Source organism: Symphalangus syndactylus, chromosome 15, assembly GCF_028878055.3.
Source record: "Symphalangus syndactylus isolate Jambi chromosome 15, NHGRI_mSymSyn1-v2.1_pri, whole genome shotgun sequence".
NCBI lineage: Eukaryota > Metazoa > Chordata > Mammalia > Primates > Hylobatidae > Symphalangus > Symphalangus syndactylus.
In genome coordinates, this window is record NC_072437.2 from 23,061,691 (window position 1) to 23,077,798 (window position 16,108).

General features: G+C 36.2%; 1 protein-coding gene across 1 annotated transcript in view; it reads right to left on the bottom strand.

Annotated features, from left to right (window-relative positions):
• The window catches only part of LOC129463712 (UDP-glucose:glycoprotein glucosyltransferase 2-like), a 199,882-nt gene that overhangs the window by 76,527 nt on the left and 107,247 nt on the right, over positions 1-16,108 (bottom strand). Inside the window, 4 exon segments of the mRNA XM_063618499.1 lie at positions 1,282-1,377; positions 1,905-2,029; positions 9,756-9,887; positions 11,815-12,027. Of these exon segments, the coding sequence (XP_063474569.1) occupies positions 1,282-1,377; positions 1,905-2,029; positions 9,756-9,887; positions 11,815-12,027 (566 nt within the window).

The following is a 16,108-nucleotide window of genomic DNA, read 5'->3' on the forward strand; positions in this document are numbered from 1 at the left end:
ATAAAATGACTCCCTATAGACATAGAAGCAGAATGGCAAAGATATAATGCTGTGTTTAAATATATATATACATGTATACACACACATCTCTCTCTCTAAAAAGCTGTGAATAAATATTTTAATATGATTTTAGAAGTATATGCATATGCTCATGAAATATACAGATATAACTATGGAAATAATACTGATAATTCATAAATTCAAATGTAAAGTGACCTGAAGTATTTGCCCATCACTGTGGCATACTGTATTACCCTAATTATCAATTTCCAAAGGCTCACTGACATTTTCTAAAATTCAATAACACAGTGTGACTTTAATGTAGAAATTTACATATAAATTTAACCCTATTTATAAAACATTATTTTTCCCTTGATAGGAAAGAATGCTCTTTGATAGATAAAAAGTGGTATTTCTAGAGAAAATTACTAAAGGTAGTAACTGTAAGACACTTGAGTGAGCTCAGGGAATCTTCAGTAGTATTTTTCAATAAGGCAGTTTAGCTACTTTTACAATTAACGAGGCACTCTCATAGAGAATATAGGCATAGAAATCACATATGACAGTGATTAAACAGCCTTTTATTTCCATCCTACCACAGGAGCCTGACAGAGTAAATCCTTGGACCCTTGGTCCACGCAGCCGCTTTATAATGTGTCAACTTGACCAGGCTAAATCATATTTTCCAGAATGTTTCTTGCTTGGGCGGGCAACAAGAGAGATTCTCGGGAGATCTAGAGGACAGAGAGGCAGCAGCAGCAATTTTGCAGCTCACACCCTTGCTGCTGATTTCACCTTGCTGGCCTGAGGCAGCAGCTGGGCCTACAACAGTTCAGCTTTGCCTGGACCCTCCCTTCACTCCTCTGAACTCTTGCGCATGCATGTGTGTTTAGCTTTGTGACAGAGGCCATCCTACATTTGATTAATCAGAACTCTTCAGTCACTTTACACATTGAAAATATAAAGATAATATTATTTATGACTATCTTGATACTGCAAAAATTACAAATGATCTTAAGCATGAAAGATATTAAAAAGATGACAAATTATACCATGTTTAACTTACTTGAAATTTCGTACCCTCTCTCTCCATATATATTACCCTTTATTTACTAGAATATATAACTAACTGGAATTTATCTTCCTAATACTGTCAAATACATTTATTCCCTAATAAATAACTTTTAATTCTACCTTAAATTTTACCATGTTTTGAAAACAAATGGAAATAATTGCATGCATTAACAGAAAAACCACAAACAGATACGATTACATTCTTACCTGTGATTCTCCCTAAGAAATGTGACATCATATCGAGATGTACGCTTAGGCACAGAGGACATAAGGGCATCGACTTTCATAATAAAGTCACTCATGCTAGATAAGACAAACAGTGTATGAGTTTTTTGGAAAGAGTTCCATATTTCATGTTACAATTAATACTTCAAGAAAGGCTTTATATATCTGAACATGGTTAAATCTACCAAAGTAGACTGCAAAGGGAGACCTACGTATAACAGCATTTCTCTAAAACAGTCACAGCCTTCAACACAATAAACACCAATAAAGGATATTTACATATGAAGCAAAAGCATAAACACGAATATGGGAACCATGCATACAACCTTTAGGAAAATGGTTACCTCTTGGGGAGGGAGGAGACTGGGGTGGATGGGTAAGAAACAAGGAGAAAGACAGAGCCAAGGCAAAGAAAACATTAACATCTACAGTTTTGTGTTGGTGAGTAATGGATGCCTTTTATTATTTCCTTATATTCTTTATATATGCCTTTTATTATACCTTCACTTGTCTATATATGTGAAACATTTTCTAATCTTAAACAAAAACATTAGACTCAAAATACCAAACCCAAAATGAATTGCTCTTAGAACTTATATACTCACTTATTTGCGTTGATTCCCATATTTTCAACAATGCCTTTAATTTTCTCTCCTAAATTACTAAATGTTATCTTTTCCAACAAGTAAAAATCTTCTACATAAAAATCTTCATCTAAAGGTCCTAAGAACTTAAAATAAAAACAGTTACATTATCATATATCTTCTAGAAGATATCAGTTTAGGAAAAACATTTCCTCATCAAATAGATATTTCTTTGTTAAGCAAAAATGAATTAGAGATTAAGGATATGGTAGCTATTAATCCTGCCATTTACTAAACACATGAGGAAACAAGATATACTTTCTCACTTTGATATTACAAATAACATCTGTATAAACACCAAAATCAAAGTGACAATATAAAAATTAGCAAATTATTTCCATTAGAAAGTTTTACTTTGAAACATAAATCATAATTCATGAGTTTAAACATAAATCATGATGCTTCCAAATACCGTTTCAAACTGAATTCAATTTTGAAAGCAATGGCCTATATTTTAAAAAATCTTTTAATTTCAATTTTCTTTCACATTCATCTATAAATTGTACTCTACACTATACAGACATGAATTACTTTATAAGAAAGCCATAGAATAGCAAAACCCAAGAAAAAAATCACATAAAAATCACATACTTACTATAATAATACCAACCAGTCTTCTTTTAACTGATACTGTATAAATGGTTAGGAGCCTAGCAAGGTCACCTATATTAACTTTAAACCAGTAACTACAAAGTTAGAAGCTGCCAAATTGCCACATACCTAATTTCTCAGGACGGCTCTCCCATCACAACCACTACCGACTCTACTACCATGAGCACTTTCTGAGGAAATTAGTACGTACAATCATTCTAACACCACGTACACAAAGCCCTACTGTAGACTGACATAATCTTATGTACAAAACAATTATATTTAATGATAATCAGAAAACATGTCAACCAGATTATTTTTTTCTTGGTAAAAAGACCAGAATGTAATGGCTGTAGCCAGATTTTCTCACTTCCCCTTCACCTGCTTCTACAGTTCATCTTTTCTAAAAATTACTGAAGCATAGTTCTTGAATCTTTCTATCCCATTTTCTCATATCAAAGGTGACTAACTGGGATTTTGGCATCCCAACTAAATAAATATCATGTTTCACCTTAAATATAAAACATGGGCTCTTAAAAACACAAAAATGGGCACTATAATACTAAAAGTACTCATATAAACATTTCATTGTCTTAAGACGTGATATAATTTTTAAAGCAACTTTGAAAGCACAGTCAATGTTACATTTCTGAAAGACGAAATCAGCAGTCTTGGAAAACAGCTGAATTTTATCTATACTACCTCTAGCGACAGGGGCAGTTTTGTTAGTAACATAGAATAAGGAAATAAAATCTTAAAAGTATTGTCTTAAGGGGTTAACTACATCGGCTATCTTTATTGATTAAATTTACCAGAAAACTGGCTGTATTTTGCTTACGTTAAGCACAGCATCAAATAGGAGAAACCTAATGTTTCTGTGTCTTAGTTCTATTTAAAGTTGAAAATTTGTGGAATAAAGTAACTTAAATAGCATAAAATCACATAATGTCCAGGTTGGGAAAAAGAACAATAAACTTGAAAATTATGTTGCTTAAATCTTCTTCATAACATTTGAGAAATGTGATTTTTCAGTTACATAGAACAATTGCCATAACAGAAATGCATTACTTCATTTGACAGGTCATTAAAATTGCAGAAAACTGTCAGGTTTTCATCCACATACTGAGCTAAAAATGTCTCTCTACTCACAGAAGTTTGATCAACTAGTTTTGATTTTATGCTAACTTTTAGCTAGTGTAACACAAATTAAGTCTACAAATGCCCACTATTTTTCATGATGCCCTTCAAATATTGAGAGAAAATAGCAGTTAATATTTACTGAAAATTTACTCTGTGTTTGGGTTCCTTCTGTGTGCTTTAAATATAGGAGCATATTTAATCACCCCAACAGTCCTGTAAGACAGATTATTATCATTCTCATTGTCCAAATAAAGAAATCAGGTGTCACAGTGTAATATAATTAATGGTGCAGCTGGAATTTGAATCCAGATCTGACTATAAAACAAAAAAAAGATCGTGCTTTTTTTTCCTACTCCCTGCTACCCCATGTCTTTCAGCAATTGTGAATATGTAGTATAATACAAATAAATATCATAACAATGGCATTGTTTGTGGCATTAATATTAAATATGTCAATTTTAAATTATTCAGTGTTTTTAATAAACTGTGCAATCATCATTGTACCCTAGTTGTTGATCATTTATAAACAATTTTAACTTTTCATATGTTCCAATTCTAATGGAAACATTTGAACAGGCTCAGAATGAAGATTTATACTAAAATATCATACTTATTTCAAGCATTGAACTATCTGATTCCAAATTTTTATAACATCTGCCACATTGCTGTGATTATTATGCTTAATAGCATTACTTTCAGAGTGATAAGCTAAGTATTAAATTATCGCTCATAAACCACAGACTGATTTTCCAATATACTTTTCTATTAAAACCACAGTTATACAAATAAAAGGATAATTGAAATTACATTTTTCCATTAGTCAACAGAAAAAGTCAACATAATTTGACTTAATATCTATCTCCAGCCCCAATCCTTCCTCTGCACTACACTCAATCACCTTCTTAACATGTCTTTTTGGAGGTCCAAACTGAATTCTCTTTCCTTCCTCTTATACTGCTCCTGACAACCCCACTCATCCTGCAGCCTTCCTCATCTTAACCCACAGTAACTCCATTCTGCCAGTAACTTAGTTCTCTCACATCTCACACCAAAGTCCCTGGACAATTCCTGTCCATTCTTCACATAAAATACATCCCATATCCACTTCTTACTACCACCACTAGAACCATTCTGGTCCAAGCCACCATCATCTCTCATCTGGACTATTGCATTATCTCCCAACTGGCTCCCTGACCCCCTATAGTATATTCCCAATGTAACAGCCTCTAGTGATCCAAGTAAAACATAAGCTAGATGATGCCAATCTCCTGCCCAGAACTATGCACTTCCCAACTCATTCAGAGTAAAGTGGGAGTCCTTAAACTTCCTATAAAACCCAATATGATCTGGCCCCCAGCTACTTCTCTGAGCTTCTCTCCTGACTGCTCTCTTCCTACCTGCTATTCTTAGAATAGCAGACATGATTCACAGGATTCACAGACATGATCTCACCTCACGTCCTTTGCATTCACTGTACTCTGTCTAGAACAATCCTCTTCCAGATATTTGACATGGCTTCCTCCTTCACCTTCTTTGGTTCTTTGCCCAAATGACACTGCTATGAATGTGCTATGGTTTGAATGTCTTTGTCCTCTCCAAAATTTATGTTAAAACTGAATCCCCAACGCAACAGTGTTGGGAGCTGGGGCCTAATGGGAGGTGTTTAGGTCATGAGGGCTGTGCCCTCAAAATGGACTAATGCCACTATAAAAAGGCTTTCAGGAGTTGGTTTGCTCTCTCCTGCCATGTAGGAACATAGCATTCATCCCCTTTTTGCCCCACTGCCTTCTGCCGTACGAGGATGCAGCAAGAAAGCTCCCATCAGATGCCAGTGCCTTGATCTTGGACTTCCCAGCCTCCAGAAGTATGAGAGAATAAATTTCTGTTCTTTAACAAATTTCTGAGATTATATAGTCTCAGGTATTTTGTTACAGCAGCACAAAACAGACTAAGACAAAACGTGTCCCTCAAAACCCATGTGTTGAAACTTAGTGGCCAGTGTGATAGCATTGAGAGGTGTGGCCTCTGGGAGATGATTAAGCCACGAGGGCTCTGCCCTCATGAATGGAATTTGTATCCTTATAATAAAAGAGTTCAAGACTGAACGGAGCACTCTGTTGCCCTTCTACCTTCCACCATGTAAAAACAGAGCAACAAGGGGCCATCCTGGAAGCAGAGAGCAGCCCTCACCAGACATCAGTGGCAGCACGTTGGCCTTACATTTCCAAATATCCAGAAGTATAAGAAATAAATTTCTGTTCTTTATAAACTAGCCAGTCTGTGGCATATTTTTATAGCAGCATAAACGTACTTAAGATAGATGCCTTATCAGTAAGGGTGCTGTGTGTTGTCTCTTTCTATCCATCAAAATATTAGCCCCATGAAAACATAGTTGTTTACTGCTGTGCCTTCAGAATCTAGAAGAATGTTTGGTTCACAGTAGGTGTACGATTAATATCTTAATATTTTTGTCAATTTTAAGGAAAGGACAAAACATAGTTTTATGTTTATGAGAAATAAGTTGAACATAACTGTATCTAGTGTTTGTTATCATTAATGCCAGTAACACTATATGAATTATATCAAAATGACAAGACATAGGGTAGCTTTTCCCTAGCATATAACTAAAAGGCAAGGCACTGGATAAAACAGGTGCCACTGTTTCCCTCTTTATCCCTTAAAATGCTTGACATGGTCCCTGTTTGCAGATGATATGATTGTATATCTAGAAAACCCCATTGTCTCAGCCCAAAATCTCCTTAAGCTGATTAGCAACTTCAGCAAAGTCTCTGGATACAAAATTAATGTACAAAAATCACAAGCATTCTTGTACACCAATAACAGACAAACAGAGAGCCAAATCATGAGTGAACTCCCATTCACAATTGCTTCAAAGAGAATAAAATACCTAGGAATCCAACTTACAAGGGATATGAAAGACCTCTTCAAGGAGAACTACAAACCACTGCTCAATGAAATAAAAGAGGATACAAACAAATGGAAGAACATTCCATGCTCATGGGTTGGAAGAATCAATATCGTGAAAATGGCCATACTGCCCAAGGTAATTTATAGATTCAATGCCATCCCCATCAAGCTACCAATGACTTTCTTCACAGAATTGGAAAAAACTACTTTAAAGTTCATATGGAACCAAAAAAGAGCCCGCATCGCCAAGTCAATCCTAAGCCAAAAGAACAAAGCTGGAGGCATCACGCTACCTGACTTTAAACTCTACTACAAGGCTACAGTAACCAAAACAGCATGGTACTGGTACCACAACAGAGACATAGATCAATGGAACAGAACAGAGCCCTCAGAAATGATGCCGCATAGCTACAACTATCTGATCTTTGACAAACCTGACAAAAACAAGAAATGGGGAAAGGATTCCCTATTTAATAAATGGTGCTGGGAAAACTGGCTAGCCATATGTAGAAAGCTGCAACTGGATCCCTTCCTTACACCTTATACAAAAATTAATTCAAGATGGATTAAAGACTTATATGTTAGACCTAAAACCATTAAAATCCTACAAGAAAACCTAGGCAATACCATTCAGGACATAGGCGTGGGCAAGGACTTCATGTCTAAAACACCAAAAGCAATGGCAACAAAAGCCAAAATCGACAAATGGGATCTCATTAAACTGAAGAGCTTCTGCACAGCAAAAGAAACTACCATCAGATTGAACAGGCAACCTACAGAATGGGAGAAAATTTTTGCAATCTACTCATCTGACAAAGGGCTAATATCCAGAATCTACAATGAACTCAAACAAATTTACAAGAAAAAAACAAACAACCCCATCAAAAAGTGGGCAGAGGACATGAAATGACACTTCTCAAAAGAAGACATTTATGCAGCCAAAAAACACATGAAGAAATGCTCATCATCACTGGCCATCAGAGAAATGCAAATCAAAACCACAGTGAGATACCATCTCACACCAGTTAGAATGGCCATCATTAAAAAATCAGGAAACAACAGGTGCTGGAGAGGATGTGGAGAAATAGGAACACTTTTACACTGTTGGTGGGACTGTAAACTAGTTCAACCATTGTGGAAGTCAGTGTGGCGATTCCTCAGGGATCTCGAACTAGAAATACCATTTGACCCAGCCATCCCATTACTGGGTATATACCCAAAGGACTATAAATCATGCTGCTATAAAGACACATGCACACGTATGTTTATTGCGGCACTATTCACAATAGCAAAGAGTTGGAACCAACCCAAATGTTCAACAACGATAGACTGGATTAAGAAAATGTGGCACATATACACCATGGAATACTATGCAGCCATAAAAAATGATGAGTTCGTGTCCTTTGTAGGGACATGGATGAAACTGGAAAACATCATTCTCAGTAAACTATCGCAAGGACAAAAAACCAAACACCGCATGTTCTCACTCATAGGTGGGAATTGAACAATGAGAACTCATGGACACAGGAAGGGGAACATCACACTCCGGGGACTGTTGTGGGGTGGGGGGAGGGGGGAGGGACAGCATTAGGAGATACACCTAATGCTAAATGACGAGTTAATGGGTACAGGAAATCAACATGGCACATGGATACATATGTAACAAACCTGCACATTGTGCACATGTACCCTAAAACCCTAAAGTATAAAAAAAAAAAAAAAATGCTTGACATGGTCAAAGATAGCCAAAAGCTTTAGAACTGTTTTTAAAAGCCGTATTTCCTCCCAAAATAACTTTTAAAGCGAAAAAGCAATGCTATTTATAGAGCTCTACATATCTCACTACCAAAATTCACCAATACTTTTACAATAAATGGCAGCTGTTGTCATGTGTAAAATAGCACTGTGCATAGATGAACATGAATCTAACATGCAGGTGAACAGAGTTCATAAATAAGTGAAAAACAAAACATTAAGAGTGCATTAGAACTTTGAAGATGATTTAGGGATATGTAATTTGAAAATTCAAGCCAAAGATATGTGAAACACGCTGCATTTGTTGATTTCTTAATAAACCTAAGCACCAGATTGAGTTTTTTACTTAAACAATTTGTGTGAAATAAAAGACTATCATATTAAAAATATTAATATATAGATATCATCCACTTATTTTGTATGTGTCTGCAAAGACTGTAATCAGAAAAACATATTAACAGAAAAACCATTATGTAAAATTATATATAGTAGGATTATAAGGATGTATTCTAAAAAACCAAAAATGGCTATCTATGTATAGTAGAAAAAAGGGCTGAAAGGAAAGACAATAAGCTATTAAGTTTTATTAGGGTGGTTGGAGAGTAAGAGATTTTCTTCCTACAGTTTTGTAAATATTTTATTAATAAATACTACATGGCAATTTATACTATTTGATACTTCAAAACGTAAAATAGTATCTAATGCCATTTAACATAAACAACTGTAGGAACAAGAAAAAAGATGTAATAACCTACTTACTACACCTACTACAACAGTGGTTCTCAATGACAAGGTTTTTTTTTTTTTTTTTTTTTTTTTTGAGACAGAGTCTCACTCTGTTGCCCAGGCTGGAGTGCAGTGGCACAATCTCAGCTCACTGCAAGCTCCGCCTCCTGGGTTCAAGCCATTCTCCTGCCTCAGCCTCCCGAGTAGCTAGGACTACAGGCGCCCACCACCATGCCCGGCTAATTTTTTGTGTTTTTAGTAGAGACGGGGTTTCACTGTGTTAGCCAGGATGGTCTCATCTCCTGACCTCGTGATCTGCCCACCTCAGCCTCCCAAAGTGCTGGGATTACAGGCGTGAGCCACCGCGCCCGGCCTGACAATGTTTTGATGATGTGCATTAAGTTGTTTCTTCTAATACTTACATTAGAACAAAATAAAAGCAAGACACATAAAGAACATTATTCCTTACCCGCATCATCATTCTCATTGAATGGGGGAAAGAATGAAGGAATGGGAAGTGTGTCATGACTCCATTTTATTTATGCTGAGTTGTGTCTGGTGTCTTCAGCTCATGAACACCGTCCTCTGTATGTGTCACATCAGGGGAATTGTGACGGAAAAAAGGCATTGCAGTGTCACTGAGAAAAGAAAGCAATAGCTTTTTCTGCTTACTCTCCCATTGCTGACAATACCCATTTCTCCAGGATGCAATTTAAGTACATCTTGACAGAACAACTGGTAAGTTAGAAAAATATTCACTTCAACAGTATTATATTTTTTCTCAGAAGCATTCTTATCCATCCCCTAAAGCAGAAGTTAAGATTGATGAAACTAATATGAGAACAGTAAATATATTAAATCATTTTGTTTAAAAAACTACTTTAATATTAGTATAAAATTTTAAGTAATACTTTTAAAATCATTATTTAGTATAATTTTCTTCTGAAAGAACATTTTTAAAAAAAGAATTCTGTTTTGACAAGTCATTTATAACATGCTTAAATCTTGTTACAAGTTGATACAGTTTGCTTTTCATTCTTTGAGAATTTCAGGGAAACTACCAGACTAGTAAATTACTAGGGAACATCAATTTAAATAAAATTTGATATGGAGAAAATGAAATTATTTATTAAATTCTGAACTCAGTACCTCTTATTTGGTATTCTCAATTTAAAAAGTGTTTAAAATGGAAATACTCCTTTCTCCCCATTATACTAATCCCAGAAGACCAGTTTAGTAATAATATATTTAAATATGGAAATAATAAAAGTAACCCTTGGTCAAAGTGAAAAAAATACATGGACATTCACGGAAAATAAACCACATATATGCTCATTGCACCTTCATACTAAGGTACATTTCTCTCTCTCAGTACTTCTCAAACTTTAATGTACATACCAATCACCTGGTATCTCGTTAAAATGCAGAATCTACTTCAGTAGAATCCGGGCCTTAAATTCTGAATTTCTAACAAGTTCCCAGATGCTTTCATGATGATGAAAATGTTTTCCCGCATTGTCCAATATGGCAGCCATGGCTTCACATGGTCATGTGACATTCAAAATGTGGCTACTATGACTGAGGAACTGAATTTAAAATCTTATTTAATTTTAAGCATAAAATGACCATATGTAGCCAGTGGCTGTGGTGTTGGACTGTGTAGGCCCTGATCTTCTTTACCTCCAAAATCCCCATTTCAATCATCCCCTTTCTGACCACAACCTCATGACCATCCCCATCCCTAGATCAACCATTACTCAAACTTTCAGTCTACAGACTCTATCATTTATTCACTGTCTATTATCCTTCCCATGGCATAATTTCCTTTTAACCAAGTTCTATCTCAGGGTACTTTACTATAACCAAAACTTCTCCATGTTTAGCTCCCTTGAATGCTCCCCCTCAGTCATATTCACTGGTCCAAACCCCAACCTTGGTTAAACACAACTCTGCTGAGTCTGCAACTGGATGAAAACAGTAAAATACAGCTGGAGAAAAACATATGACCAATGCTGATCTCGCTTTAAATTTATTATCATTAATCTCAAGTGGGCCCTCAGCAATGACCAGAAATCTTCCTTCACTAATGTATTTAATTTACTTTCTCACTCTCAGAATAACAGTAAAATATTCGACATTTCCTCTTTTTGTCATCGACCCTTTAAAAATACATACGGCCACTCTAATCCTTAGCTAATGACCTGACTTTTGAAAGCAAATCAATCAAAACCACTTCTAGGTATTTTGTCTGTCTTTCCTCCTACAATGTAAGCCCCACAAAGAACAGGGACAGGGACTCTATCTGCTTGTTTACAAGTTTATCTCCATTGTCTGATAAACAATCAATATGTATTTTTTGAATGAATAATGAATGTTTCTTCAAAAGGATCATCGTTGAAATTCCCCCCATAATGGACCCCTTCAGTGAAATACCTGAGATTTACTTAACGCTTTAACCCCCAATTCTTCGCTTAAGTACATATCCTAACTAGAATGCCATCAACTTTAAGAATCATGAAGTAGTTAATGAAACATATGAAATCTGATTTATTAAATGCCTCTGTGCAAAGTCATATCATTTAATGTTTATCTTTTCCGATTTGAAAAGCAATGTTTATTATCTCCATTTGTTTAAACCTATCAATGTTTTTCAGTAACAATATCTCCAAATACACTTACACTTTTAAAATATGCAATATGTACATATTTAATATTTCAGATAGCTACTGACCTCAATAAGGAATGTTTTAATTTTATCTCCAGAGTAAATAGCTGTAGCAGTTTCTTCCTTTGCCAGTTGCCCAAGAAAGCTTCTCAAAAACATGTTCTTCTGTGTAAGAAAAGCTGCCAAAATTCCTCTAGAAATAGCTGTGTTCTCTTCATTTATTTTTGATGTAGGATTATAAATAATCCCCAACCGACTATGAACACTTGTTTTCTGCAAACATATTTATAGATTAAAAAGACCAGTATCATACATATCATTTTACAGGTGAATATATTTTCTTTCCCATCCAGTTTGTTCACTGTATCATGCACCATCTTTCACTATCAAAGCCCTCCCATGTTTACTGTACTAAATGTGATATACCACTGAAAAAGCCTAACAAGCAATAATTTTACTAACTCTAATTCCTTCACATCTTTGCATAATGATTCGTTTGTAATGTAACATTATATTTAAGCTTTTTGTGAGTATGTGAAATAACACAAATAAAAAATACACAAAACAAAATGTAGAGCTCAGTGAATTAACCCATAAACCTACTATCCTGGTCACTGGCACTGCCAGCAACTCCAAAACTACTCCTCAGATCTCTGTCAATTACCACACCCTCCCACTTTTCTAAAGACAACCGCTCTCTTGTCATTTATGGTAATAACAACTTTGCTATTCTTTATAGTTTATCCCGTAAACTTGCACTGCTAAACATTTAATCAATTTTAAATTTCACATAAATGAAGTTATGCAGTATTATTTTGTGTTCTTTCCCCACTCAATAATGTGAGATTTATCAATACTGTTTTCTGTAGCTGTAGTCAATTTTTAGTACTGTACAGAATTCCATCATATGAATATATAGTCTTTTATCTATTCTACTGTTGCTGGACATCTGAGTTTTTTCCAGTTTAGAGCTCTAAAAACAGGATATACATATCTTCCATTTCAGAAGATGCTAAATAGTTTTTCAAAATAATATACATACCAGCAACATACAACAAACAGTTCCATTACCTCAGCCTAAGAAACACTTTGTATTGTCAGATTTTAATTTAAATCATTCTCGTACATATGTAAAGATATCTCATCAGGGTTTTAATTTTCTTTCCTCTTATCATTAATGATACGAAACATCCTTTGATATGTTCTTTGCCTTCTTTTATGACTTGCCTGTTCAATCTGCTTCCAGTATTTTTTGGATTATCTTTTTTGGCCCCTGACTTGGAAGAGTTTGATTTCTAAGACTTCAGGGCTTTTTTTGGTTATATGTGTAGAGATATGCTTCTCCCATTCTATGGCTTGTACTGTAGTGTACTGATGATGTGTTATGATGGGTAGCAGTCCTTAATTTTAAAGTAGTTCCATTTGTTGGTATTACACTTGATGGCTACTGGGTTTTGGGTCTCATTTTAGAAATCTTTCTCTACTCTAAAGTCAAAAAGAAAATCTATATTATCTTTAAGAAGATTTATTGTTTTGCCTTTTATGTTTAGCTCTATAATCCATCTGGTATCAATTTTTGTGTATGACGTGAAAAGGGGAAAGTGTCAAAGATTACCCTTACTGTTCCATAAAGCCAACTTTGTTATAAATCAAGTGTTAATACATGCATGGCTCTATTTCTGGGTTCTCTATCCTTCTTCATTGCTCTATTTTTCTATCCTTGTGCTAATACCAAACTGTTTTCAATTATGTAGTTTTACCAAAGATCTTGATATCCAGTAAAGCAATTATCACTTTTTATGCTTTAAGATTATTTTAGCTACTCTTGGTGCTTTGAATTTCTGGATGAGTTTTTGAATCTGCTTGACAATTTCCACAAAAACTTCCAGTGTTTGATATTTTTCATACTATTGTAAGTGGTATCTTTATTTAAACTGCATTTCTCTTTTGTTGCAACTCTTAGAAATATAATTAATTATTGGACATTGACCTGGTATTACACAACCTTAAACTATAAAATTAATTCCAATAATTTATATGTGGATATGTATGTATTTTCTGTGTAAACAACTTGGAATGGCAACTGGAAGATAAATCAATAAAGATTATACAATCTGAAGAACAGAATGTAAAAAGACTGAAAAAAATGAACAGGTTCTCAGAGAAACGTGGGACACCATTAAGCATGCCAACATATGCATAATAGAAGACCTAGGAAGAGAAGAAAAAAGAAACATAGAAGATACTTTAAAAAACTACTGAAAGTTTCCCAATTTTGATTAATAACATAATTTACAAATCTAAGAAGCTCAACGTACTCCAATAAGGATAAATGTAAAGATATCCAAAGCCAGATGCACCAGTCAAAATGTTAAAAGCAAAAGCTAAAATCTCGAAAAGAACAAGAGAAATGCTTTTTTCGCTGTATACAAAAGAATCTCAATAACATTAAAGCCTAACTTCTTATCAGAAACAATAGAAGCCAGAAGGCAATGAGATGGGGGCATTCCAAGATGGCCAAATAGGAACAGCTCCAGTCTGCAGCTCCCAGTGTGACTGACGCAGAAGATGGGTGATTCCTGCATTTCCAACTCAGGTACCTGGTTCATCTCATTGGGACTGGTTGGAAAGTGAGTGCAGCCCAGGCAGGGCGTTGCCTCACATGGAAAGCACAAGGGGTCGGGGAATTTCCCTTTCCTAGCCAAGGGAAGGCATGACAGACTACCTGGAAAAATGGGACACTTCCGCCCAAATACCGTGATTTTCCCAAGGTCTCAGCAACCGGCAGACAAGGTGATTCTCTCCCGTGCCTAACTCGGCAGGTCCTACACCCACGGAGCCTTGCTCACTGCTAGCACAGCAGTCTGAGATTGAACTGCAAGGTGGCAGCCTGGCTGGGGGAGGGGCGTCCACCATTGCTGAGGCTTGAGTACCTAAATAAAGTGGCTGGGAAGCTCGAACTAGGCGCAGCCCACCGCAACTCAGCAAGGCCTACTGCCTCTAAACTCCACCCGCGTGGGCAGGGCTTAGTGGAACAAAAGGCAGCAAACTTCTGCAGACTTAAACGTCCCTGTCTGATAGCTCTGAAGAGAGCAGTGGTTCTCCAAGCGTAGTGTTTGAGCTCTGAGAATGGACAGACTGCCTCCTCAAGTGGGTCCCTGACCCCTGTGTAGCCTAACTAGGAGACATCTCCCAACAGGGGCCAACAGACACCTCATATAGGCAGCTGCCCCTCTGGGACGAAGCTTCCAGAGGAAGGATCAGGCAGCAATATTTGCTGTTCTGCAGCCTCCAATGGTGATACCCAGGCAAAAAGGGTCTGCAGCGTAACTCCAGCAAACTCCAACAGACCTGTAGCTGAGAGACCTGTCAGAAGGACAACTAACAAACAGAAAGGAATAGCATCAACATCCACAAAAAGGTCATCTACACCAAAACCACATCAGTAGGTCACCAACATCAAAGACCAAAGGTAGATAACATCAAAAAGATGGGGAGAAACTACAGCAGAAAAGCTGAAAATTCTAAAAATCAGAGGGCCTCTTCTCCTCCAAAGGATCGCAGCTCCTCGCCAGCAACGGAACAAAGCTGGACAGAGAATGACCTTGACGAGTTGACAGAAATAGGCTTCAGAAGGTCGGTAATAACAAGCTTCTCTGAGCTAAAGAAGGATATTCGAACCCATCTCAAGGAAGCTAAAAACCTAGAAAAAAGATTAGACAAATGGCTAACTAGAATAAACAGTGCAGAGAAGACCTTAAATGATGTGATGGAGCTGAAATTCATGGCATGAGAACTTTGTGACACATGCACAAGTTTCAATAGCAGATTCGATCAAGTGGAAGAAAGGGTATCAGTGATTGAAGATCAAATTAATGAAATAAAAAGCGAGAAGACAAGGTTAGAGAAAAAAGAGTAAAAAGAAACGAACAAAGCTTCCAAGAAATATGGAACTATATGAAAAGACCGAATCTACATTTGACTGGTGTACCTGAAAGTGATGGGGAGAATGGAACTAAGCTGGAAAACACCATTCGGATATTATCCAGGAGAACTTCCCCAACCTAGCAAGGCAGGCCAATGTTCAAATTCAGGAAATACAGAGAACATCACAAAAATACTCCTCAAGAAGAACAACCTCAAGACACATAATTGTCAGATTCACCAAGGTTGAAATGAAGGAAAAAGTGTTAAGGGCAACCAGAGAGAAAGGTCGAGTTACCGACAAAGGGAAGCCCATCAGACTGACAGTGGACCTCTCAGCAGAAACCCTACAAGCCAGAAGAGAGAGGGGGCCAATATTCAACATTCTTAAAGAAAAGAATTTTCAACCCAGAATTTCATATCCAGCCAAACTAAG